The following is a 25,847-nucleotide window of genomic DNA, read 5'->3' on the forward strand; positions in this document are numbered from 1 at the left end:
TTGTATGCAGCAATAAAGAATTCGGGACAAAATATTTTAATTATTATATAAACTACAAATTTTTACAAACTTATTGTTAGTAATAAATTACTCTCCTACCATGTTAGTATTTGTTGCTATATTACTATATAAATATGATCTCCATTTCCGAAAGAACAAGTATAGGTATAGTCAAGTTTCAAACAAATACAATCTCCGGTAAAAAATTTTTTATATATAATATATATATAAAATATGTAATACATATACTTTCTTTCTCTTGTATAATCTCGTTTTGCACGTACAGGAATAATAATAATAAGAAGAAAAATTAAGAAATAATTAAAAGTATAACTCTGGCATTGCTTTTTTATTTCATAAAAAGTAAAGTTTGAAAAATAAGAAAAAAATTGCCCATATGTAATCATTTATAAATGTAATAATCGTATATACATTATATATATATATGATTATATATAAAATATCGTATAATCTAATCACAATTTTACTTTTTTGTAAAAGAACAGTGCAAAAGTTATTTTTCTTATTATTTTTCCCATGTATACAGACAGAGATTATACAAGAGAAAGAATTAGCACATATAGACATATATTTTATATGTAATTATCACATATTTACATAAATCTGAAATAAAAAAATTTTATCAGGGATTTTTTGATTGAAAGCATTATGTAAATGTTACTTAAGTGACGACTAGTTTCTGAAAAAAATCTTAAATAGAGAAATCTGTAGATCAGAAGCATTTCGTTGAAACACCCCGCATAAATCAGCTGTTTTAATCGCAATTGAGTGATTAAACTGCGTCGGGGGATGACAGCTACGGCGGTAATCGTCCGTAATTAAAGATCCAGTCTGACAAGATAGCAGCTATCTTGTCCCGGCAAAGCGATTGAGGATTATCCCCGCACGATCATGATAAACGTTTTGATCACGGTTACTTAATTAAGTCTGCGGCTTAAGTACGCAATGGGAACAATCCATTCTTTTATAGTGAGATATCACGTACAATATTATTTGGATATGCGAAGCGTATGTCGTGTCTGCACGCTATTTTTAGCAAAATAGTGAAACGATCAAAAACATCTTATTGAATATATTGATATAAAAATATTTATTCGTTTTTTTTCTTGCCAGCGTAAAACATTCCTTATTCTTGATATCGATCAGTCCTATCTGCCATAAAAGTAGTCTAACTATAAAAAATATTTTGTATACATCTATATTATAACTGCATGAATTTATGTCAATTGGAGAGTTATGTATAGGAAGAACGAGAAAAATAGGAGTTTATGTTCTTTTATTTCCTTTTTCTTTTCCTATATAATATTATTCTCAAACATTAATATATGTATTTTAAGGATGTATATGTGCCATCTCAAAGTCATTACCAAAAATCTAAAAATTTCATAGATTGTTCTATTATTACGTCTAAGTATCTGTGTAAAATTTCAGCACAATTCTCTTACTGGTTTAAAAGTTATTGTAATTAAGGATGTATTGGAGGTATTTCAAATATATTCAGAAAGTGCTGTAAATTGTTTCTAAATTAAATGAAAAATACTCTGTAAAATTTTGAAGTTATTTAAGAGTTATTTAAGTTTAAAGTTGATAAAATTAACATTATCCCTTATAGAGAATCGACACTTTGCTGTAAATATAAATAAAATATAAATAAACCATTAAGACATTTCTTAAACTTTTTTTATGTGTAAAACATACATCATTGATATTGTATTTTAAGTTTCAAAATTTTTTGCCACAAAAAAATTTTTTTAATTGTTTAAACAATACTAATTATTTAAATAACAAAAAATCATACTCAAACTGTTAACAGTAATCCCTTCTAACATATAAAAAATTTTGAGTTGTTTGACATACATGCAAAGTCTTCAATCAAGAAAACAAAATTATACTATATATAGATATAGGTAAAACATCCTTAACAGTCTTGTATATGGATTTTCAGCACGATTATCAGAGCCTTATGTTGCAAGGAACAGAAATAAAGATTTCATTATTTTCGCAATATTACTGAATATGTTATATTAGTACTTAATATTACTTACAAAATAAATATTATTTTTATATTTAAATTGTATTATTAATAAGTGCGGATTTTTGAACGCGTCTTTAGTTCTCAAATCAATGAAGGTCGCCCTTTGTCACTTCTTGGATCTCGATGAGATAAAATTGTTAGTTTTGTTAGGTACTTAGGTGTAATATCGACTTATAAACACAATCGCATACGAACAACCGTGCACGAGCCGCGCGTAGCCGGCTGGCACGCGCCACATGTAATTCAATCGGTTATTCGAACGAACCGTCTATGGTGGATGGGGAAAAGTGGACAGTGGGCATATCCTAATCCCGAGGAAACGGTTACGGCATGTATAATCATCTTGACGGCGCTTCCCCGCCTTATTTTCTTAGCTGGCTCCTCGTGGGCAGATGCGCCGCTCGGTTATAGTTTCTTCGTCACCAACTCTTTTTCCGAAATAAGAAACTTGAGACACGTTATTTCTGGCATGTATAACACGGCTCAATACAAAAGTTAAAAAAAGAATAATCATTCTTTGGTAATTCGTTTGACGTTTGATGCTTCTTTTCCTCGGAAATGTCCAAATATGTCACAGTTTTGAGTTTGATGTTATAAGAAAGAGCTGTTTTAATATAATTCTCTGAGAAAAAATTTTTCATACATGATTATTTATGAAGAAGAAGTTACTTTTTGTTTAATTTCATAATAGAAAAGAATATTACAAAAAAGAAACGGTACTAGCTTGAGATAAAAAAAAATAAAAAATGAAATGTTTAATATAATTAATGAGTATACTTTAGAAAACAGAAATGTATTCAGCATTAAGAAATTATGGAAAATAATTTCTTGCTTTCTCTCAAAAGTTCTAAAAAAAAAATTAATTTTTGCTGAATATTGTAATCATCAGCGTCATATAATTGTATATATTAGGCGATAGAAATTTATTTTTAACAACTCAGATATATAAATTGCAAATGTTAGAAGTTCTATGTTGTATCTATGTTTGCGTGTAACCAGAAAATTTTAATCCTCCTGCATTCAAACTCCTTGCACACAAATAGTGCGTACGCACGTGGTCATCATGTAAAGAACTGTGCGGGGGTCAAAAGAATGATTGAGTTCACGTGCGTGTTTACATAATTTGTAATGGTACTTAATCTCTTCTTTGATTTTGGTCGCGGGCAAACACAGGTGCGTCAAAAAGTACCCCGTATCGTACCTGCCGTCGCTTCCATTTCGTTGCTATACCATGATTCTATGGATTCGCGATTCGAATAGGGAGTGAAAAAAGGCGAGAAGGGTGACTGAATAGTCGCTCCAAAGCAAGTTTAAAGAAAGAACTCGCAAACTCTGGTTTCAATAAAGTGTTTCAATAAAATTCATCACGGAAGGTCTAACACATTTTTAAATTATTATTGTAATTTTCTAGTTAAGATAAAAAATAGTTTTTAAAGATGATTTCTACATGGAGAGAATTTTTTGTTATATTTTACCCTTAAATTCACTACAAACTTGGAACAACTTGGCAACCAAGGAATTTTTAAAATATACAAAAGACATTTTACAAACAACGTGGTAAAAATTACCAAGCAGATTGGTAAATTTTGAAAAATTATTGAAATTTCCTAGATATATTTTAGTAAAATTAATCAAACATATTTCATATTTGAATGTAATAGATATTAATATTTTTTATTATGGTGGATATTAATCAGAATAGCTCGCATAAAATTCTTGGTGGTACATGTTGTCCCACAACTACCATGATTTCAGGGTAAATTTTAAGAGAAAATTCTCTCCGTGTATAAATTATTTTTATTGATATTGCTTTAATTGTTTTTAAAAAATTTTTAATTTTTTGAATTTGCTTTTACTTAATGCATATTAAAGTTTATTAGTATTTAAGTTTATTAAAGTTTATTATAATAGTATTTTTCGTAATTCTTTCTAATCTAATAGTTTAATCTTTTTTTATTTTAGCTTATAATAATTCTAATAATACAATTTAAATTATAATAAATCATTTTTTCTAATTTAATCTTTAAATCATCATTTAATTCTTCTAAATTTAATTAATTTAATATTTTGTAGCAAAGAATAAATAAAATAATTAAACATATAATTAAGTGTAAAATCTCTCTGATCTTTTTTTACAACTTATTTCTAAATTTTCTAAAATTTTTAAAAAACTTTTAATCACCTTTCTTTACTTACTTTAGTGCTTAACTCTGAACTATTTAATATAATTATCGCTAATTTGACTTATTGTTGAGATCCAAGGAAAAAGGGAATATCTTTTACGAGGCTCAACATAAATACCGTAGACCTAATCGATTGGAAGTGTAAGTCAATACCAGGTTGTACACACGACGTGTCATGAGTTCTGGATCCATGTATGTGATCCGCTCTTTCCCTCTTTCTTTCTCTTTATTTTCTCTGCTTATGTGTTAATTATGCATTTACAATGACATAATTAACATAGACCATTTTAACATTTGTTGTAATATAAAATGAACAAAAATTCAAATTATTTTTTGTGTATATCTTCTATCTTATGCCATATAATATATTTATAAGAAATGCAATGTTCGAAATTTTCTTTTAAATACACGATTTATATTAAGTAAATTAAATATAAAAGTATTCCTTCTTGTTATTTACTTACATGCATAAATTTAAGCTAATTAAAAACATATATTTCTTGAAGTCCCTCTTTTAATTACTAATTATTTAAAACCTATTATTCTCTAAATATATTAAGAAAAGAAAATTAACTTCGTATTATTCAGAAAGTCTTTCATTGCATTAAACGCACGGGATACTTTATATATATATCGACAAATTTCGGACGAGCGGAAAACATGATCTTTGCTCTCACTGGCACCCTCACGCTGATACGATGACACACAACATGGTGATGACGGTGTGCCGTGCTCGTGCGGTTGACTTCCTCTTCCTGTGTCCGCATATCGAAACTACGCAGTCAGACGGAACGTCTATACTCGCCATTCGGTACTTAGGATTATGATGAGACAAGATAATCGAATATACGCTTATAGGATAACATACTTTAATGAGAATACAAAGTAATAAAAAATTTGAAATACTTACAATATTCTTACATACACTTTAATTATTGAATTTATTTAAATTAATTTTTTCTACATTTATCTTATGAAAATTATACTCCCCCCCCCCATCCCATCCAAGAACATATTTCATTGTAAAAAGAGAAAAATATTTTAAATAATATATATTAAATAGGTGATATACTGATGATAATTAATAATGTAATAATAATACAATAAAACAACAAAATAATATATTAGAGAGAATGTTATATCTTATTTATATTATGTTTAAATTGATAGATATACACAGTAAAAAATAAAACATAATTATAACATTTTTTACATATCCCAGAAAGTCCACTCTAAATCTTAAGTTAAAATGACTCATTCATCGTGTGTTACTTGTTGACAAATTAGAAATATTAATTAATTGACACTATACTTTACATTTATATTTGTTCTTTTGACTTTATTTTTCAAGTTATATTAACACATGATATTAATTATTTTATTTAAATTATGTGTAATAGAAACATTTAGTTTTAGTAAATTTAATTATTTTGTATGTCAAAGTTTACGATTATTTGAAAATTTACTTTAACTTTTGTTTATGTGTTAAAATAACTTTAAGACGTGTTGATTTTTTAAAATAATTGTGTTAAAAGAACTCAAAATAATATTTAATTTCTAAATGGCATACATAAAGTGTTAAATTATCACGTTGACATAAATGTAACACATGGAAATGTTAAGAAAATAATAACATAACTGTTGTATGTTAATTTTACATTGAAATAATAATAAAAACTTGGTAACACAAGAAAATTTTAACATATGGTCCGCTATGTACACACGATTTTTTACTGTGTAATATTATCTCTAAATTCATATTCAAGGTGATGTAACGTCGAATTGTTGTTGAAGTAACAAATCCTTCAGGAAAGTGACGCAGGATCTTTGCATGCCGAGGAGAACCCACGGTCGAGTTCACCGTTGACTGGTCAATATCCACGAAAAGGAAGGCATTACAAGCCGGTGATCTCGAGAAGGGTATCGAAGAGCAGGACCACCGTGATCGGCGTGCGGTAATGGTATCTAGAGAAAATATAATATTTCCCTTCCATCCAGCCAACTAAGATATATATAATATGTCATATGTATAGCCGAAGTAGATCGTCGATGATCGCCGAACGAGCGATTAGTATCCCATATTTCCGATGTCATATATAATGCACGTTGTTTGACAGCGGCAACGGCTTGATTAAATATAATTAAAACTATGATCTGCTTGTATTGGATATGAGTATAAACATTAATTTCACTTCTAAAATTCTTATTCTACTTACATGAGGCGGATTCGTAAAAAAAAGGAGGAAAAAGAAGAAAGAAGGAAATCTTGCCATTTCTGATATTTTATTAGTCCATATTCTCTCATAACGTATGTTTCGTTTTCTTTTTATTTTTGTAATAATTTTAATTTCCAACAACATTCTTAATAATTATTTTCCAATTTTTTTGTTTTTGACTTTAGAAAAAAAAATAATATTTTTTTTAACTGCAAGAAGTACATCATGTTGTTCTGCCACTTTGCACGTCACTTTTACGCAAGTAGAGATACATAAGATCTGACGACAATATGTTAGTACACAGTTTCAGTTGGTGAAAGAAGAAACGAGAAAGAGAAGAAAGGGAGACCAAGACAGAGACACAAGGAGGGAAAAAAGGGATAGAGAGCAGTGGAGTGGGGTCGGATGGTACGTACATAGTCAGTGAGCCGCTTTAAGGGGTGAGAGAGTGGGTGGTGGATAGGTGGTAGATCGCTAGTTAGCCAAGAGACATTGACATGCCATCCCGCCAGCATGGCAGTGTCTCTAAGAGTCGCGCGTCCAAAAATTGCGTTGAAGTTTAATTGCTTAAAATTTAATCGAAAGTACTCTTTAAGACGATTTAAAGTGGCAGATTTTCTACATCTGAATCTTAAAAGTCGTTATCAGTTTGATCAAATAATTTCTTGAAAATAATTTAATAATTTGACTCGTTGGAAAACAATCATAGTTCGAAAATAACTGGGATAGTGAAGTGTCGCTAAAAATGCAAAACGTAAGATTATGTCCAGGATATCAGATTAAAGCTGACATCAGAAAGATATGAGAGAAATTTGAAAAGTTTGTGAGATAAACAAGTGATAAATCAACATACAATAGAAAAGAAGACCTAACGAATACTCAGAGTCGCATAATATAAAACGCGTAATTAATTTGCTCTATAATTGAAACTATATAAAATACGATCTAAAATATAAGTATTTCAGTTCCTGTCTCTAGATTTTTAATTTCGCGAGAGAATATCGCAAAAATGTGCAGAATATTCACGTAAAGAAAAATATGTCGCTAAAAGTGAAATATTTTTAGTTAGAAAATACTGCAGAAAATTATAACATAATATATAACAAAATTTAAAAAATTAAAATGATGGAATGGAAAATTGTGCGTGAGAGATCTAATATATAATACACATAAAATGTATAAAAAATTGAAACGTTACGAAATAATAGGATATTATGAAACGAGAAAATTTGACCAATAAAATCACGGAGATAGTGTGGACTGAAAACTTCGATTGATATAAAGAACTTGTTTTCTTATCATGTGTTGTTAAGTGCATTGTGATCGTTGAAGTGATATGATTCGCCATTCAATTTTGAAGGAACTATCCTAGAGGTGAAAGCAAAAGTGACTTTGCAGTGAAAAAAAAATCGAGATCATACCATTAGCTGTAAAAAGATAAAGATTCTTGGCCAAGGCTACCGGGTGTAAAGATCATATAAGAAGATGCAGGCATCGCGGATCTGTGAATGGGAATATCCGACGACAGGTTTTCTGCAGAACCCTCTAACAGGGACCGGCAGGTCTTCCAAGCCATAAAGGTACGTCTATACGCGTGTGGCGAGCCGTATGCACGTGCATTTTCCTTCTTCATTCGGTCATTCATAAAAAGTCATTCATTGATTCATCTGGCCGATCTTTGCAGTCACATCTCGGTCCAGCGTTAGCAATATATTTATCGAGCATAATAAATATTGTACATGACTTATTCATATATAAAAGAATAATTTGATGAAATAAAGTATTCGAAAAATTAAAAAAGGTATTGTCCTATACAGAAATGGAAATCTTTTTTCTCATAGAAATTAAAACACATAAATATATCCAATCGGCTACATATATATTTTTGACACTCAATGCTAGAACAAAATATCTAATTTTCTTTTTTATTATTATTAAAAAAATTCTAATAATGTTAAAAAAAAGAAAAGTTTTCTTCATAAAAATTAAAATATATATTTGATTCGTTCTGTAACTTTCGGCAAAATTTGAATTTATTATATATATCCTTAACAGAATTATTGCAAAGTGTGTTATTCTGATTGTAAATAATTAAATTAGATTTTTTACAAAATTTTTACAAAAATAAGACATTGAAACAAAGAAAAGTTTTATATTCGTTTTCTTTTACATTAATTTTTTTCAGAAGATATCTCAATTATTATTAGATCCATATGTATATAATCCCTTTTCTTATTACGACAAAACTATGACAATTAATTAACATTTTCATTCAAAATCCTAATATCCTTTAGTCAATTATTCATGTTATATAATATATGATAAAAACTCAATGGCGAACACTTTAACTTTCTGTAGATAAATTTATTTAATCTATCTTAACTATATTTTCAAAACAAATCAAAGATTAGAGATATTTCATTTTATTTTATCTTACCTTCCTACATGCATTTTCTCTAATTTTTCTATCCACAAATTTAACGGTCCGACGAAGCTCAATGATTTCGTAATAAACAAAATAAATATTCTCACTTAACAGGAAGGTCAATTTTATCTCGAAAGATAAGTTATTTGTCCGCAGAAAATGCATAATTTCGATTGCATCGATCCACAAACCCTTCTATTTCGCAATATATACTTAATAAAATTGATCGCGCATAACAAAACAATTAAAATACCTTTTAATCAGTTTCACATTTACTTTATGTCGCAAAAAACAGCATCAATGGCGAGTGGCGGCTCGCGGTGAAGCTGCGCGCCGTTACCGGGACGACCGGAGAGGGCTGGACCAGCGCTATAGCGCGTTTCCATAGGGAGAGGAGACGAGGGTTGCGAAGAGGAGGAGTGGGTGGGCGCAGTGGTGTGCATCCGGGGGATAGGCCATCGTCGAGAATTTCGCAGAGATGGAGTTTCTGCAGAATCATCACGCGGTTAACACCTCCGAACCGCCGTACACCCTCGGCACAGGTGAGACCTGGGATCCTCCGTATCACACGGCGGCGATCACAAAGCTAATCACGAAGACGATCACGAAAGCGAAAACGCGGGTGACACAGTGTGGAATTTCCTAGAAATAGTTATATTTCTTAATCGATTACCCTAATAATAGTTTTAAAACTGTGAACAATGATAACTAATCTACATATTTATTTAGTCATTACCAGATTCTAAAAACTTCAGTTCGGTTCAATTTTATAAGAACAATCCAGTTCCAGAGTGCTCTAATAAAATAAATATTCTCCAATAATCAAGCTAATAATTTTAACATATGTTTATATTTGTGTATTACACAATTAAAGTGACTCCTGAAAAAGTAATGTGTCAATTTTTGCAAACTAATTATAATTATAATTTTTCAAACTTTGAGGGTGGAAAATTAGAAAGCCAATTCGTATAGTATTATTACTACACTTTATGATGATACAATGTTTTTTTTTAATTACTTCATTAACAACGTCTATATAAGTATCAAAAAAAGTATCGCGAGTGTCGGCATATAGGATAGCTGCCAATATCAAGATTATTCCGATTGACTTTAATAAATCTTTCATTTTCAAGCCTTATTGTAGCATAAAGTTCGCTTAATGTATTCCTATATTGTGATAAAGGGATAATATATCGTAAAAAAGTATCAATATTTTTCTAATTTTAACATATGTTTATATTTATGTATTACAATGTTCTCAGTATATAATTTTATTGTTATATATATTTCATATATAATGCACATTATGATATTCATATATTATTTATATTATAATTGTACGAATACGTTTTATTAACAATATATTGGATTAGATTACAAAATGTATGATATATTTGATAAACTTTCATACAATTTAAGTACTTTTTTAAAATAAATGTTATCCTTGAATGTTTCGAATATCTTAAGGATGTTTTACGTATAGCTATATTATAGTATAATTTTGTTTTCTTGATTAAACAGTGTAAAGCTAGTCTCAGAAATTATTCATAAACAACATGTTATCATTGGGACAGAAAAAGCGTAAAAATCGCAATTTTGTCCCATTTTTGTACTTGATATTGTTTAAATAAATCATTAAAAAATTGGAAAAAAAATATTAACAGAAAAACTTAAAAAACCATAATTGCAATTCTCGATGTCATAGAAGTGTACAATAAAAATTTCATTCATTTTTACTGTACAGGAGCAGAGATACATATTATGATATTTACATGAGAAGTATATCTATATATATGTATACAATTTCTGTAACTTTTAAAGCAAATATCTCAGAAACGGATTAAACAATCGATCGCAAATTTAACACAGGTTTTTGGGATATATCAGTGCACAATCTCTGTACAGCTTCATCTCTCTATTTTGCGATATACATCCTGAAATCAGCAAAAATCATTCTTCGGTAATTGATCGATACGTTTTCTGAATTCTTAGGTTCCGTGGATAGCATCGAGGCGACTATTTCATCTAGCCTCTGTTCTGGATCACTAGGGGTGCTTTCGGGTGACGACGCTCTATCAACCGACAATCAGAACGAGGAGGCAGCCGTCCTTGGCGCCGCTCTGCAAGGCACGCTGCGCTTGCAGGACCTGCAGAATTCGCCGACTGATATCGGCGCCGACCAGGGCCAGCAACTTCCAACTTCTGGTCAGGCCGTGAGTGAATTCGGCGGTAGCTTCTGGGTCGACGATATGGCAGGTTTCCCTCTACCCCCGCTGGACTTGGATCCCTTACCTCCAGGATTATTCAGCCCATGCTCAGGAACGTACAAGTTAGTTGGCTGGTTCTTTTTTTCTTTCACTTCTCCTTTTTTCAGTTTTTTGTCTCGTCTATTCTTTATATATTATTTAAATTCCATGCTTAAAATGATATACTTGAAAAACTGTATTGGATTTATATTTAGTTATATTTAATTAAATCTATGTATATAAATGAATTGTTGTAATCTTCATAATACAAATTAATTTAAAAAATATACAGTTATGTACAAAATAATAGCACCGGCTGAAAAAATGAAGAAAATTCTAAATTTTAATAAAATTCCATTTTTTATTGTTATCTTTTTGTAATAATGAGATGAGATGTTTTATGTTTCTATTAATTGATGTATATTTAATAAATAAGGAAATTATTTTTAAGTTTATTAATTTTAAATTTAGATTTTTCGTCGTTTTTTTAGCCGGTGCCATTATTTTGCACATAACTGTATCTAAACACACACACATACACACACACACACACGCACGCACGCACACACACGCACATTTAGTTTTTCTCTCTCCTACAATTACGCTTTTATTGACCTGACGACAATTTGACAATTCGACGAAACCCATAAAATTCAAGGCTTCTTCCAGCTGGGGCTGCTCACGGGGCGAATGCGTGCCAAGGACGAGCAACGGCGCGAACGGCGAGGGTGTTGCCGACGTTCTTTTATCCTTGAAACATGCGGTAGTGCATCCTGGAAGCCCGACGGCCAGCTATTACACCACTGGCACCGGCTCCGCCGCGGCTCATCATTACTCACAGGACTATGTGCAGAATCTGGGCCCGTCGGTTCCAGGCCCGGGTCACTACGGTTCTGCATCTGCCGCCATGTCCGTCAATGTGTCGATGAACATGACCATGAACATGAATATGCACTCCGGGTAAGGATTTTCTTTCTTCTTCTTCTTCTTCTCTCTCTTTCTTATCCAAATCAGCCAAAGAAATGTTCGCTAATCCATTATTAACCCATTTTTGCTACTAATTTTGTCTCAATTATTATCTACTAATTTTGTAATATATGATTATATCACCCAGTAGAAAATTTGTCATACAATCTCTGTTCATATATGTACACAGAAAAAATAATTAAAAGAATAATTTTCGCATTTTTTGATAGACAGTAAAGTTTGAGGAAATAAAAAATTGCCTATATTATAATCATAATGATGTAATAATCGTATATAAATATATAATTATATGTATAGAGAGTATCGTAATCGCAATTTTACTTTTTATAAAAAACAGTGCAAAAGTTATTTTTCTAATTATTTTTTAATTATTTGTTTTAATATTTTCCTGTATATACCGACAGAGATTATATAAGAGAAAGACATATCATCTATAAACATATCATCTATAAATAAACAATCTTATCTACTTATATATTTTTCTCCAAATGTACTTTTTGACTTCGATTGTTTCGTATCATTCTACAGGGTAAGGTAAATAATCATACATATTATTTACAGATGTGAGTTTCAATGTTCATTCAAGAATGTTTATTATATAGATAGTTGTTGTATATTTCATTTTTAACACAGTTTTTGTCTCTCCTGAAAACTTATTTATTGTCACATAGGCGGTATTGTTTATTTATTAGCCATATTGTATATGGATATATTTTATATAAAATTATATTTATACATATTTTTGTATAAAAAAATGTTTACCGAGCAGATATTTTATTATTAAAAATATTTTAAAAAATAATAATTTAAAAAATGTTCCTCTTCTTAAAATTGTCATCCTTATAATGTAATATTATCTCTGAAACTATCTCAACCATCAATTACTTCTATAAGAACGTTCATCTCCCAACAATGGCCGCCATCTTGTTTTCTACATCTTCCCTGCAAAGTGCAGTTATTTGATCCTATCTCTGCTCTTCTGTTATACGTCTGTATCTCTATCTTTATCTTTGTGTATGTGTGTGTGTATGTTTTTAGATACGAACAAAGTTATTCGTCAGCATGGGGCGTGGAACCTCTTCTAAGTCCCGCCCCACAGTACGGCAATCCGGTGGAGGTGGCGGCGCAAACGACCGCGAGGGTGAATCAGGGCGCGCCGACCAATAGCGGTCTGATCGGTCATCCCCATTCCCACCCTCAGCCGCATCATAATGGTGGCCGGCTGCAGCTCGGGGGTGAACATGCGATCTGTGTAAATACCACGGGTCCAACCGCTGGCGGTATTACCCCCGAAGATAATGGCAGACCCAATCTGTGTAGGATATGTGGCAAATCGTATGCCAGACCTAGTACTCTCAAAACTCACCTGCGCACTCACTCTGGAGAGAAGCCGTTCAGGTCGGTACATCCGAATGTAATGTCGATGGGAAGAGTGCAGAATTTGATGGATTTAAAAGAAGAACGAAAGGGAGACATTTATTTAGCTATTCCATTCCGTTTTATTATATTTCATCTTTTAAAAGGAAGCTATAATATTCTAGTGATAGTAATAATACAGTATTGTATTAAAGAATATTATACATTTTTTTCTATTTTGAGAATAATCAAAATATTAAATTTGTTTTCATTTAAAAAAAAAAGTAAATTGTATCCTGCATTTTGAACTATATAAAGTAATTTCTGGACAAGTGTTTAAAAAAAAAGATTGCATATATATGGTCCTTGCATGAATCAAAACAATGCATCTGCTATCGCAAGTATCGAACGAAAGTTTGCTAATTATATACAGTTATTGTTAAATATTATTTATTTATAGTCCCAGTATTTTTTCCTAATGTCTATGAAAATTTATGGTAAAAATTTAAAAAAACATACTAAATGGACTATTCCATTAAAATGAATTATACATTCTATAAAATAAACTATTACATACTGTAACTATAAAATATTAATAATAATAATAATGATAATAATAAAGTCAATAAAAACAATAAAAAATCCATAAATAGACTATAAATTTATTATTCGAGTTTTAAAAAACTATGGTTTTACTAAAACATACTAACTTAGTCAAAACATAACTACAATTCAAAAATTTATTAAGAAAAAAGCATCGGTCAAAATGTAGCTAGTAAACAAAAATGATTTAAATATGTTGAAACAATGATAAAAATAAAGAACGTAAAGATAGATGGTTTTGTGCCCTATGGTTTTACAACTGGATCTTTCTCCTTAATTTCATTGATTTAAATTTCAAACTTAAACAGCTTCAAGAAAAAGTATGTCTAGATATAAATCCTTTACAAGGATGTTCTTAAATTGGCTCTTTTTTCTCTCTTTTAATTTTAGATTAGATTTTCTAGTAAATTCTTAATCGATTTTTGTTTAAAATTTACATGAAAATCTTGAAAACAAAAAACCAAAATTAGTTGTTTCCTATTTTATCTCTTTCTTAGAAAAATATAATTTCGTTAATTAATAATTTAATATTCTTTGAAAAGGTGTCACGCATGCTCGAAGGCATTTAGCCAGGCGGCGAACCTGACCGCGCACGCGAGGACGCACTCCGGCGAAAAACCTTTCCGTTGTCCGGTGTGTGACAGGAGATTTTCGCAAAGCAGCTCAGTAACCACGCATATGAGGACGCACTCGGGTGAACGACCCTATAGGTTTGTATATCTGAATTTATTCTTCAGAATCAACCGAAAGACAAATCGGTATTTATCCTTGAATTCTGGCAATCTGATATTATTTACTCAAGTTATTAAATTATGTTTTTAAATTTTGGCTAGCAATAAGTGGCAAATAACAAGTGATTCCAATTGACAATTCACAACTGTGATTAATCATTAAAACAAATAAACATGAATTTTCTATACAATTTAGTATTTATGACTCCTGTTTCCTTATTGTATAATAGCCACATCGAATTAGAAAGAAATCGATGAATCCTTTTCTTGTATTACGTCGAAATAAGTCAATATTTTTATATGCCACCACTCGCGTTCGATAATAGATTGGTAACATATGTGGTAAATTTCCTTTGTTATCCAAGTTTAATAGATGCGTACCTATATAATTCAGTCTGTGTATCATCCTTTTGAGAAAAATAGATATTGATCACGATCTAGAATTATTTATTAATCAAATAGTTTTTTGCTATATTTTAATAATTTAGGCTATCAAATATACGTGGTGGAATGCGAAAACACTAATAATTATTTCGAAGTTTATGTCCTGGTGTATTGTTAGCATCCTGTAATTAATGACAGTCTTCTGAAATTTGGAGGTCATCTCAATTACAATTACTATACATATAGTATTTAGTCTCTTACATGCATAATACGAGGTATGTCCCAAAAGTAATAAGAATGAATTTATAATAGCCCATTTACATACTCCCAATCGACAGTTACTTCGGATTTCTCTTAAAATAGGCTCCTTGACCCTTGAGAAAGCACACACTATTCTCAGCGGTTCTACCAGTCCTGAAAGCAGCGCTGAAAATCCGCATCTGTGAATGTATTCAGCGCGTGTGTCACGACCTTTTGGATTTGAACGAAAGTCTTGTGATGGTGACCCTTTAACAGATTTTTCACTTTGGGAAAAGTAAAGAAATCACACGGAGCCAGGTCAGGGCTGTAAGATGTGGAAAGACAGGGATGTTTTTCTCTGCCAAAAACTTCCTTACTGTTAGCGCGTTATGGCAGGATGCGTTATCGTGGTGCAGAATTTAAAAAATTTCTTTGCCTTTCTCAAAGTGAAAAACCCGTTAAGGCTTGTGTCCACGATGCTAGAACTTGGACCAAGTTCTAGCATCGTGGACACAGGCCTTTAAAGGACTCACGGGACTCTCAAGTATGTAAATGGGCTATAATAAATTCATTCTCATTACTTTTGAGACACACCTCATGTATACAGGGTGTTTCACTCATAGGACAAACTTTAGAGTGTGGTAGGTCTTACAAAAAAAAATCAATTTTTGTTAAAGTTTGTCCATGACAATACTGTCAAAAAGTTAATGATCAATACGAAGAAGTCCGACGAATCTGTGCTAAATTTTTGTAAATATGATTTATGATATACAGCTTCTTTGACATTATCACAATAAAATATCAGTCAAATTTATATATTTCAAAAGTCATAAAAAAAATATTAATTTTTCGCGCTTTAACATATATAGTTTCGGCTGATTGTCCGCGTTATGCATATGTGTGTAAATACCTCATATGTACAGATATATAGACACTAATGTATGCTATTAGATCTTCACAGGTTATAGCTATTTATATATTTCATCGCTATCAGAAATTGTGAACTTTACGTATCAATTCCTTCAAAACTAGACGGTTAAAGGTTTGGTATTTTTGTAAGAATATTTTTATAAGTCTCTTTTACTATCTTTTATATTAAAACCGTAAGAGTAGTTTGCTTGCTACAATTAGGAACGTGATATCGAAAGCCGTTTTCGTAATTGTAATACATGTAAAAAGCGCTACTTTGACTTCCATTATTTCAACTTTGATATGGTCAATCCTTTTCTAATTACACATATGTGTTTAGATCGTGTTTACATTATTATGCTGTTCAAATTTTACAAGATTACTAAGAAAATGGGTTTGCGGACAAACTACCTTAAACTCTTGTCTTTCGATGACATGTCTTTAAGAAGCTATATGCATCCTTATTCGCATCCGATCGCACGACAGCATTGCACATGACAATATTACACATGACAACATTGCACTTAACAATATTAATCCACATGTTCTTTAATTTTATTTTTGTATTTTTTGTTGTTTTTTTTTAATCTTATTTACACTTAAGGCCTTCACACATAAAATCCCGTAAGGACGTAAAACGTAAGCGTAAGAAAATCAACCAATCCCAATCGAGTATTGTGCTGTCCGTAACTCCATGCAGTAGAGGAAAATACTCGATTGGGATTTGTCGATTTTCTTACGCTTACGTTTTACGTCCTTACGGAATTTTATGTGTAAAGGCCTTTTTGTATTTTATTACAAGAGGTGCTCAAAGTGCCTCTTGACTACTGTCACTTCAACAGCAAAAGGAGCTTTCCAGCAAGCGACACAAGTCGACACAAATGTCGTTCTATCTTTCTTTTTTAGCAATGAGTAACAAAGACAAAACGATACTTGTGTCGACTTGTGTCGCTTACTGGAAAGCTCCTAAAAACAGCCACATTTGGGAGGAAGAAAATTGCGCTCCGTTTGCGTCTCACCAGCAACAGTTTTCAATCAATACCTGACGCCTCTTAATTTCTTTTCATAAAAATATATAAGTTAGAAAAATAAAAGAATACGGTATTCATTATATGTAATTAATATAATCAGATGCAAGGCAGGAATTTTGAGCACCTCTTATAATAAAATGTGTAAATAAAAATATAAAAAACAACAAAAAACCAAAATTGAAATTAAAGAACGTGTGGACTAGTATTGTCATATGTCACGCGCAATGCTCTCGTGCGACTGGTTACCACTTCACAGGCAGTGTGAATAAAGGCCTCCGCACAATGAAAAATATAAGGAACAAGGAACAAATATTAGCGATTAGGACTAAAGAATCAAGAATAAAGTTGAATGCACGATGAAAAATACAGGCAACAGAAACAGGGAATAACACAGGCAATAGATTTTTAACCTATCGGAAGCCGTGTATTAATGCTACACCAGCTTTATTCCTGATTTCTTATTTCTAATCGCTAATATCTGTTCCTTGTTCCTTATATATTTTTCATTGTGCGGGGGCCTTAAGAATGCGTAGCTCCTCAAGAACGCGTCGGAGGACACGGGTTCTTTAATAAACATTGATTCTTTTGGAGAGACCTATTATTCCCTAAAGCTTGTTTTCCATGGGTCTTAAGGGGATCCTATAGCGGCAGTGCACTTTATGCACTAAGTGCACACTTTAACTCGTATTTTATTTATTATAAATGTTTAAGAGCAAAAATGCAAAATCGGGCTGTTTCGGGAACTACATATGAGCTTACTGATTAAAAATATCCTAAATGGAATAAGATTCATTCGATATTTTGGCTAAATACTTATAATTCGTAATTTAATTACGATTACGAATTATAAGTATTTAGCCAAAATATCGAATGAATCTTATTCCATTTAGGATATTTTTAATCAGTAAGCTCATATGTAGTTCCCGAAACAGCCCAATTTTGCATTTTTGCTCTTAAACATTTATAATAAATAAAATACGAGTTAAAGTGTGCACTTAGTGCATAAAGTGCACTGCCGCAATAGGATCCCCTTAAAACACTCTGTATAAACAGGGTGTATAAAGTTCCAGAACGGTGAAATATCTTGAAAAAGTATTATAAAAAATATTTCATAGAAAAGTTGTAGGGTTAGGTCAGATTAGGTTTAACCACAAAGTAAGAGCTAAGGAAGTCGAACTTCATAGCGCGCGAGTAGAAAAAGTGGTCCCGATTCGTGGCACCTAATTGAGAGGGAGTCCGCTGAAGGGAATGGATTCTTATCGATGGGCGCCATTTTCAACCTATAGTGCATGTAACATATACTGTAGGATTTTCGGCACTCGTGAAAGCACCCTAATCTTACCCGGCCAGCCCGGTCTCTTACTTCGTGCTCCGTTTGTTTACGTGCATTTGCATCGTGAAATCACGTGCTTCGTGCGGGAAATAGAGTCCGTTGGTGACTGTTGGTGACCGTGAACGTATTCGGACGTGTTCTGTTCTGTCCTTTATTATTTTGCTGATATTCTGTGAAATTTGCTGATGCTCAGCGTTGAGTTTGGACTAATTATTTCGAGTAAGGAAAGAAAAAGAAGATATCGTGAAATGGCGTGTTGGATAAATGGATGCACCACGAAAGGAGGAAAAAAAGAGACTTTTACAAAGAAAAGTCTTTTTACAGCTCGCACGGAAAAAATGTTGCAATGTTGGCGTGACAATGGAATTGCTGCAAGAGGCATCAATGAATTGAGCAAAAAAAGTCGCATCTGTGAGTTGCACTTTGGCCGGTATTCATAGTCGGTTCTTATATTTAAGACCATCTTAAGTACAATCTTAAGATGTCATTAACCAATCACAGAGCCGTATTAGCATCTTAAGATATTACTTAAGACGGTCTTGAAATAAGATCTGATTATGAATACCGGCCTTTGAGAAAGATGATATTCTCAGAGAAGATATTTTTCATATGGCAGATGGTGCAACTATTACGGTACAACGTAAAATACCGAAGTTGAAAGAAGATGCTGTTCCATCTATTTTTCCATCGGAGATCAGTTACTGTCGTTTGAATCCCATTAACGAGGAGAAACCGAAAGGACAGCAGAATGGAGAAACGAGCATTACGGCTCAGTTGAAGAGTACGGTTAATTGTTCCGTTTCCGTGCCAGCTGAATGTGAATCAGACAATCCTATTTTACATCACGAACAAGGCGAGTTGCAAACGTGGACTGAAATAAAGAAAAATCTGACAAGTCTTACTCTTACATCAGAATACTGCATGTCCGTGATCACAGAGGAGATGGTAATGTGTGTCTACTGGAAGGAAGATTTATCTTCCTGTACATGGCGTGCTATACTTGACAAAAATATGACACTTTATGTAAGTACCTATCATTGGGTATATTGTAAGATTATAGGTGCTTTTCATTTAGCGACTCAAGTCGACACAAGCGTAATTCTGTCTCTTTTCAACATCTAGTGAGCAACAAAGATGGAATCGGTATTCGGTATTCGGTATTTTACGTTGTACCGTAATAGTTGCACCATCTGCCATATGAAAAATATCTTCTCTGAGAATATCATCTTTCTCAAAATGCAACTCACAGATGCGACTTTTTTTGCTCAATTCATTGATGCCTCTTGCAGCAATTTCATTGTCACGCCAACATTGCAACATTTTTTCCGTGCGAGCTGTAAAAAGACTTTTCTTTGTAAAAGCCTCTTTTTTTCCTCCTTTCGTAGTGCATCCATTTATCCAACACGCCATTTCACGATATCTTCTTTTTCTTTCCTTACTCGAAATAATTAGTCCAAACTCAACGCTGAGCATCAGCAAATTTCACAAAATATCAGCAAAATAATAAAGGACAGAACAGAACACGTCCGAATACGTTTACGGGCACCAACAGTCACCAACGGACTCTATTTCCCGCACGAAGCACGTGATTTCACGATGCAAATGCACGTAAACAAACGGAGCACGAAGTAAGAGACCGGGCTGGCCGGGTAAGGTTAGGGTGCGTTCACGAGTGCTGAAAATCCTACAGTATATGTTACATGCACTATAGGTTGAAAATGGCGCCCAACGATAAGAATCCATTCCCTTCAGCGGACTCCCTCTCAATTAGGTGCCACGAATCGGGACCACTTTTGTTTCACGGAGTTCGACCTCCTTCTCTCTTACTTCGTACCTTTAGACCGCCGGCATTTGATAAACTTTAATCCTCTTAGAAAGTCCTCAAATTGTTGTGCTTATATCTTATATATAACATATACAAAGTTCCGATCACACGTAGAGCCTATATTTAGGCTTTCCGGCGGTCTAAAGGTTAAGGTATAGGATTTAAGAATGTTTATTTATTGGCCTTATCAGATTGACGGTTAGATTTCGATAACTTTGGCGCCTTAATTTGACGACGGTTTCTGGTAGTACTTTTAACGCTGAACAAAAAATTATATAGGTCTTATAGGGCTAACTAGAGTTAGAACACCGTCCGCCATTAACAAGGAATTATGCGAACGATCGAAAGAGACAGTCTCCCCACTCTCGTACTTCGGGATATGCTTTGTCTCACTCCCACTAACTTCTCCCCTGTTTATGGCGGACGGTGTCCGAACTCTAGTTAGCCCTAGAAGACCTATATAATTTTTTGTTCAGCGTTAAAAGTACTATCAGAAACCATCGTCAAATTAAGGCGCCAAAGTTATCGGAATCTTGCCAGTTTGACCTTGGGTCCAACCCTTTGGTCGCCAAGGTCAGGTCAAAATTACCCTGAATTTTTTAAATAGGACCTCCTATTTTTTATCGCATGTTCTTATAACCCCTCTTGAGACCTTTTTAAAACACTATAATTTTATTTGTTTTGGGTCAGGCGGTTCGAAGTTATCAAGTTTTTTATGATAAGATGTCGGCAACTGTAACTTTACGCAAGATGAAAGTAAAAATACCACTATCGTACTATTATTCCTATGTATAAAGGATTGAGTGGTAGATAATGTATGCAGAGGTGAGGTAAAGTGGGTAAAGTAGACATGGTGAAGGGATAAAGTGGGGGTGATTTGGTGGCAAGGACAGATTGGCACCGTGTGTGCGTGCGGGTGCGTGCGGGTGCGTGCGTGCGTGCGTGCGTGCGTGGTGCGTGTGTGTGTGTGTGTGTGTGTGTGTGTGTGTGTGTGTGTGTGTGTGTGTGTGTGTGTGTGTGTGTGTGTGTGTGTGTGTGTGTGTGTGTGTGTGTCAGTTACTTGAGATCTTTAGCATTACATTGCTGAATGAATACGAGATGAGGGAAAGAGGACAACTGTTTAGATATAGGAATGATTTCAAATCAGTTGGCCGCCAACATTAGCGTTACTTAAAGGTCTTTCTACATAGAGATCGTAAGTCGTAAGTCGTAAGAATTGGCCAATCACAGTTCATTATTCTTCGACCGCAAGGAGAATAATGGACTGTGATTGGTCAATTCTTACGACTTCTTACTTACGACCTCTATGTAGAAAGACCTTAATGTGTACCGCGAGGAAGCTGCTTGGTCAAACTTTGCACCTGTAACGCTTACTGTTCGTGGGCAGTATTTGCCGGATACGGGCAGATATTTTAAATAATGTCGTAATTAGTCCATTTTTTATTAAGGGTGATTTGACAGCACTAAAATATAATAAAGGATATGCTAAGAAATCAAATAGTAGTAGCAATAAAAAGCAATTGTAGGTGAAATCTTTGAGCGCCCATGGTTCTAATAAGATACCATCCCCTCTTTTATACACGGGTATAATACGATAGTGGTATCTCCACTTATTTCATCTTGCTACAGTCGCCGTTTTATCATAAAAAGCTTAACTTCGCAACGACTGACCCAAAACAAAATAAAATTATAGTGTCTTGAAAAGGTCTCAAGAAGGGCTATAAGTATATGCAATAAAAAATAGGAGGTCCTATTAAAAAAATTCAAGGTGACCTTGACCTGACCTTGACGACGCCACCCAAGATCAAACTTATAAGTAAAGTAAACATTTTTAACCCTACATCTTTATAAAACTTACATTTTTTTTTAGATATTTTGCCATCCTGGAACTCTGTATACACCCCTATATACATATGAAGTGCTATATTTACTAAACTATAGCAAATACAACAAAAGTTTATATAAATTTTTTATTATACTTAAGCTCCTCTTTCATCTCCTAGTTGGTTCACTTTACCTTTCCATACATCCTATACATAACACACACACACACACACACACACACACACACACACACATACACACATACACACACACACACACACACACACACACACACACACACGCGCGCGCGCGTGTACGTGTGTATATGTCGTAGGCAAATGGTTATTTTAGGAAAATAGCTTCTGACTAGGCAAATGCTATCTGCCTGGCCAAATAGCTTTCACTATTTATTCTTGCTATTTTCCTAGGCAGATGCTATTTGATTAAACCGCTGTTAGGCAAATGGTATTCCGCGAAGCATGCATTGGTGCACTTCAGTGACGCGCTTTAAATAGTTAAATACTTTTAAAGCGCGTCACTAATCTATACGCCGAAGGCGTGTCCTAAAATCAGTGAGAAGTTGTCGCGGGGCATGTTCATGGTCGCTACATCTCGTCGGTATGACAGGAATCATAACCTAATTCCTGTCAACTTTAACGATTAATATCTCGCTTCGCGGGGCAGAGCGACACTTTTTTCTGCCAGATTCTTTTGTTTCGTGCAAAAACGCGTCGAATAAGCCTAATTTCATCGATTTCTGTGCTGGGGTAGCTAAACTGAAGAATTACCCACCAATGCATGCTTCGCGGAATACCATTTGCCTAACAGCGGTTCAGTCAAATAGCATCTGCCTAGGAAAATAGCATTTGACTAGGAAAATAGCAAGAATAAATGATGAAAGCTATTTGGCCAGGCAGATAGCATTTGCCTAGTCAGAAGCTATTTTCCTAAAATAACCATTTGCCTACGACATATATACAGGGTGAGTCATTTTAATCGACAAATATCTCGAAAAATATAGAAAATATGGAAAAATGTTTCAAACAAAAGTTGTATTGTCTAAAGGGGAACACATGATCCTGATGTGAGTTATGTTGCAGATGTCATTTTCAAGAAATTTTAAAGGCAACTAATTTCTTAAATGGAACTTAATTTTTTCCTTGAGATAAAAGTTGTAGATTTCATCGAGGCGTTTTCAAAACACCTCCAAAAATTATCTTTTGCAAAAGCCGTTCCGGAGATATGAACCTTCAAAGTTTACAAAGCCACTGGTTCTACATGTATGGTTCGTGCAACAAGCTTCAATAGTTGTTGTAAACTCATACCACTATATATGTATACATATTTTAACATAATTTAAGGATAATTGTTAATCTCAAAATAACATGAAATAACAAGATATGCAATAATTAATAAAATTGCAATTAAACGATTTGAAAGTTTAAAAGGAGATTAGTCCTAAAAAGATTATTTTAAATTATACATATAAACTAAATTATTAAATATATATACATATATATATATATATATATATCTTGTTGTTTCATGTTATTTTGAGATTAACCTTAATTTAATTATCCTTAAATTATGTTAAATTACTAATTCTTTTCTGCATTCTCCATTTTTCCAGGTGTCGATTCTGTAAGAAAGCGTTCTCCGACAGCTCAACGCTTACTAAGCACCTGCGTATACACTCCGGTGAAAAACCGTATCAGTGTAAGCTATGTCTGCTTAGATTCAGTCAAAGCGGTAATCTCAATAGGCACATGAGAGTCCATGGCGGCTCTCTGACGTGACACAATCCTTCTGCACCAGTACAATCCGCGATGACGATGATCAACGACAGTAATGCTGCACATTCATTGCCCAGATGCTGTCGAATACCTGTGATTCGATTAGGAACAAACTCGCCAGAAAAGTGAAACGCAGAAATACAACGCGACTTCTAGTACATAAAATTTACTTAATACCGGTTTAATTAATTTACTAGTAAAATTAATTTAAAAGAAATTTGGATATTGGTGTAATTCATTAATTTAATGAATACGCGAAAAAAATCAGCTTAAGCCAAAAAATCGTCGTGAATAAACATACGAGTAATTTTCCTATATCTATGATATAAAGAAATCTGAATTTAGCAAATTATATAATATACATTATGACGTAAATCAACGTAAAATGTATTATTTTGTAATTAAATTGTAACAAAATTATAAACGCAAATTATACTATAAATTATGCTGAGAAAAAGGAAAGTTATGTTTTTTGTAAGTATATAGTTATAGGAAATTATATTGACTCCAACCCTCAAAATATAAAGTCGCAACGAAATTCCATAGAATTCTTCCATCTGATCGATAACTATGCCAGAGGCCCGAGATATTAAATAATATTATGCATCCGATGCCAATATACAATATATATGTATATTATTTTTAATATTGTCAATTTTTAACAAAAAGAGATACATTTTACAATTTATAAAATATCTTGTAAACTTTTATTCTATTTTTATTTTACTTGTATCTGTTACGAGGCGTGATTCAAAAGTAAGGACTAATTGAGCATTAAAAAACAAATGCGAAAAAATTTCACTGATAAAAGTCTACGTACTTATTTAATTTCCTATGTAGTTACTGATTTTTTTCAAATATTTTTCGTACCAAGATACTAGTTTTTTTTCTGTAGAGGCCATTCGGAAGTTTAGTCAGCTCAACACTGCTGCTTCTTAATTTTTCTTAAGATAAAGGAAAGTGTTGATGTTAGATATCGCTCTCAATGGCAATGCATACCCATACTCTGCAGTCCACACTATGTAAAAAATTCAAGTAAAAAATGTCAGTAATTCAAGTAAAAACTTTTCGAATACTCTTGTATTAAGTGGTTTTCGCTTCATCTTAAGAAACGGCTTCGTTCTTAACAGTTTGAGAAAAATGAGAAGTTGAAAACAGCAGTGCTGAATTGGTTGAACCTCCTCATAACGAATCTCTCAGCGCAAAGAACATAAAAAAATGGATGCTTCGATGGAAAGTATTTAGAAAAAACCGATGAGTCTATAGAAAAGTAAGAATGTAAATGCTTTTTATGGTTTAACAAAATATTTTTACTTTAATTTATTTTTTAAATGATCGATCAGACCCTACCTTTAAAACGCACCTCATAAATAAAAAAAGTGCAGTATATTTTCGTTTTACAAACATTATTCTTTCCTCTCTTATTTATAAGGATTATTTCTTTTCAGTTGCCTCACAGATGCTATAATAAAATTTAATAAAATACAAGTCGATGGGGATATCATATGATTTCACAAATCAAATTCGACAATATCTTTTTATGATTAATAAAAAATTATTTCTGATCACATGTTCCAATAATAATAGGCTTGTACACTCTATTTTACATATATATCGACCAGATTAAAATGTGCATGAATTGGGATGAGTAATAGATTCGAATGTGCAACATATCCAATATAGCACACCACAAAGTAAAATCACG

At 32.7% G+C, this 25,847-nt stretch overlaps 1 protein-coding gene across 2 annotated transcripts; it reads left to right on the forward strand.

Annotated features, from left to right (window-relative positions):
- Nucleotides 1–8,906: 8,906 nt before the first annotated feature.
- Nucleotides 8,907–24,604, forward strand: LOC139781162 (protein glass). 2 transcript variants are annotated; one of them, XM_071720000.1, is made up of 6 exons: nucleotides 8,907–9,422; nucleotides 10,873–11,209; nucleotides 11,796–12,086; nucleotides 13,152–13,511; nucleotides 14,615–14,782; nucleotides 23,980–24,604. In XM_071720000.1, exons 1-6 carry the CDS (start codon nucleotides 9,359–9,361, stop codon nucleotides 24,143–24,145), a joined length of 1,386 nt encoding a protein of 461 aa, XP_071576101.1. In that variant the 5' UTR covers nucleotides 8,907–9,358; the 3' UTR covers nucleotides 24,146–24,604. The 2 variants fall into 2 exon arrangements, 1 of the variants encoding a protein (XP_071576101.1); XR_011720442.1 differs by lacking the exons at nucleotides 8,907–9,422; nucleotides 10,873–11,209; nucleotides 11,796–12,086; nucleotides 13,152–13,511; nucleotides 14,615–14,782 and adding exons at nucleotides 22,400–23,331; nucleotides 23,450–23,634 and having other exon boundaries at nucleotides 23,980–24,109.
- The last annotated feature ends 1,243 nt before the right edge of the window (nucleotides 24,605–25,847 follow it).

The sequence above is a fragment of the Temnothorax nylanderi genome, unplaced genomic scaffold (assembly GCF_030848795.1).
Source record: "Temnothorax nylanderi isolate EJ_2023f unplaced genomic scaffold, tnyl_v1.0 TNYL_tig0319_pilon, whole genome shotgun sequence".
NCBI classification, from domain to species: domain Eukaryota; kingdom Metazoa; phylum Arthropoda; class Insecta; order Hymenoptera; family Formicidae; genus Temnothorax; species Temnothorax nylanderi.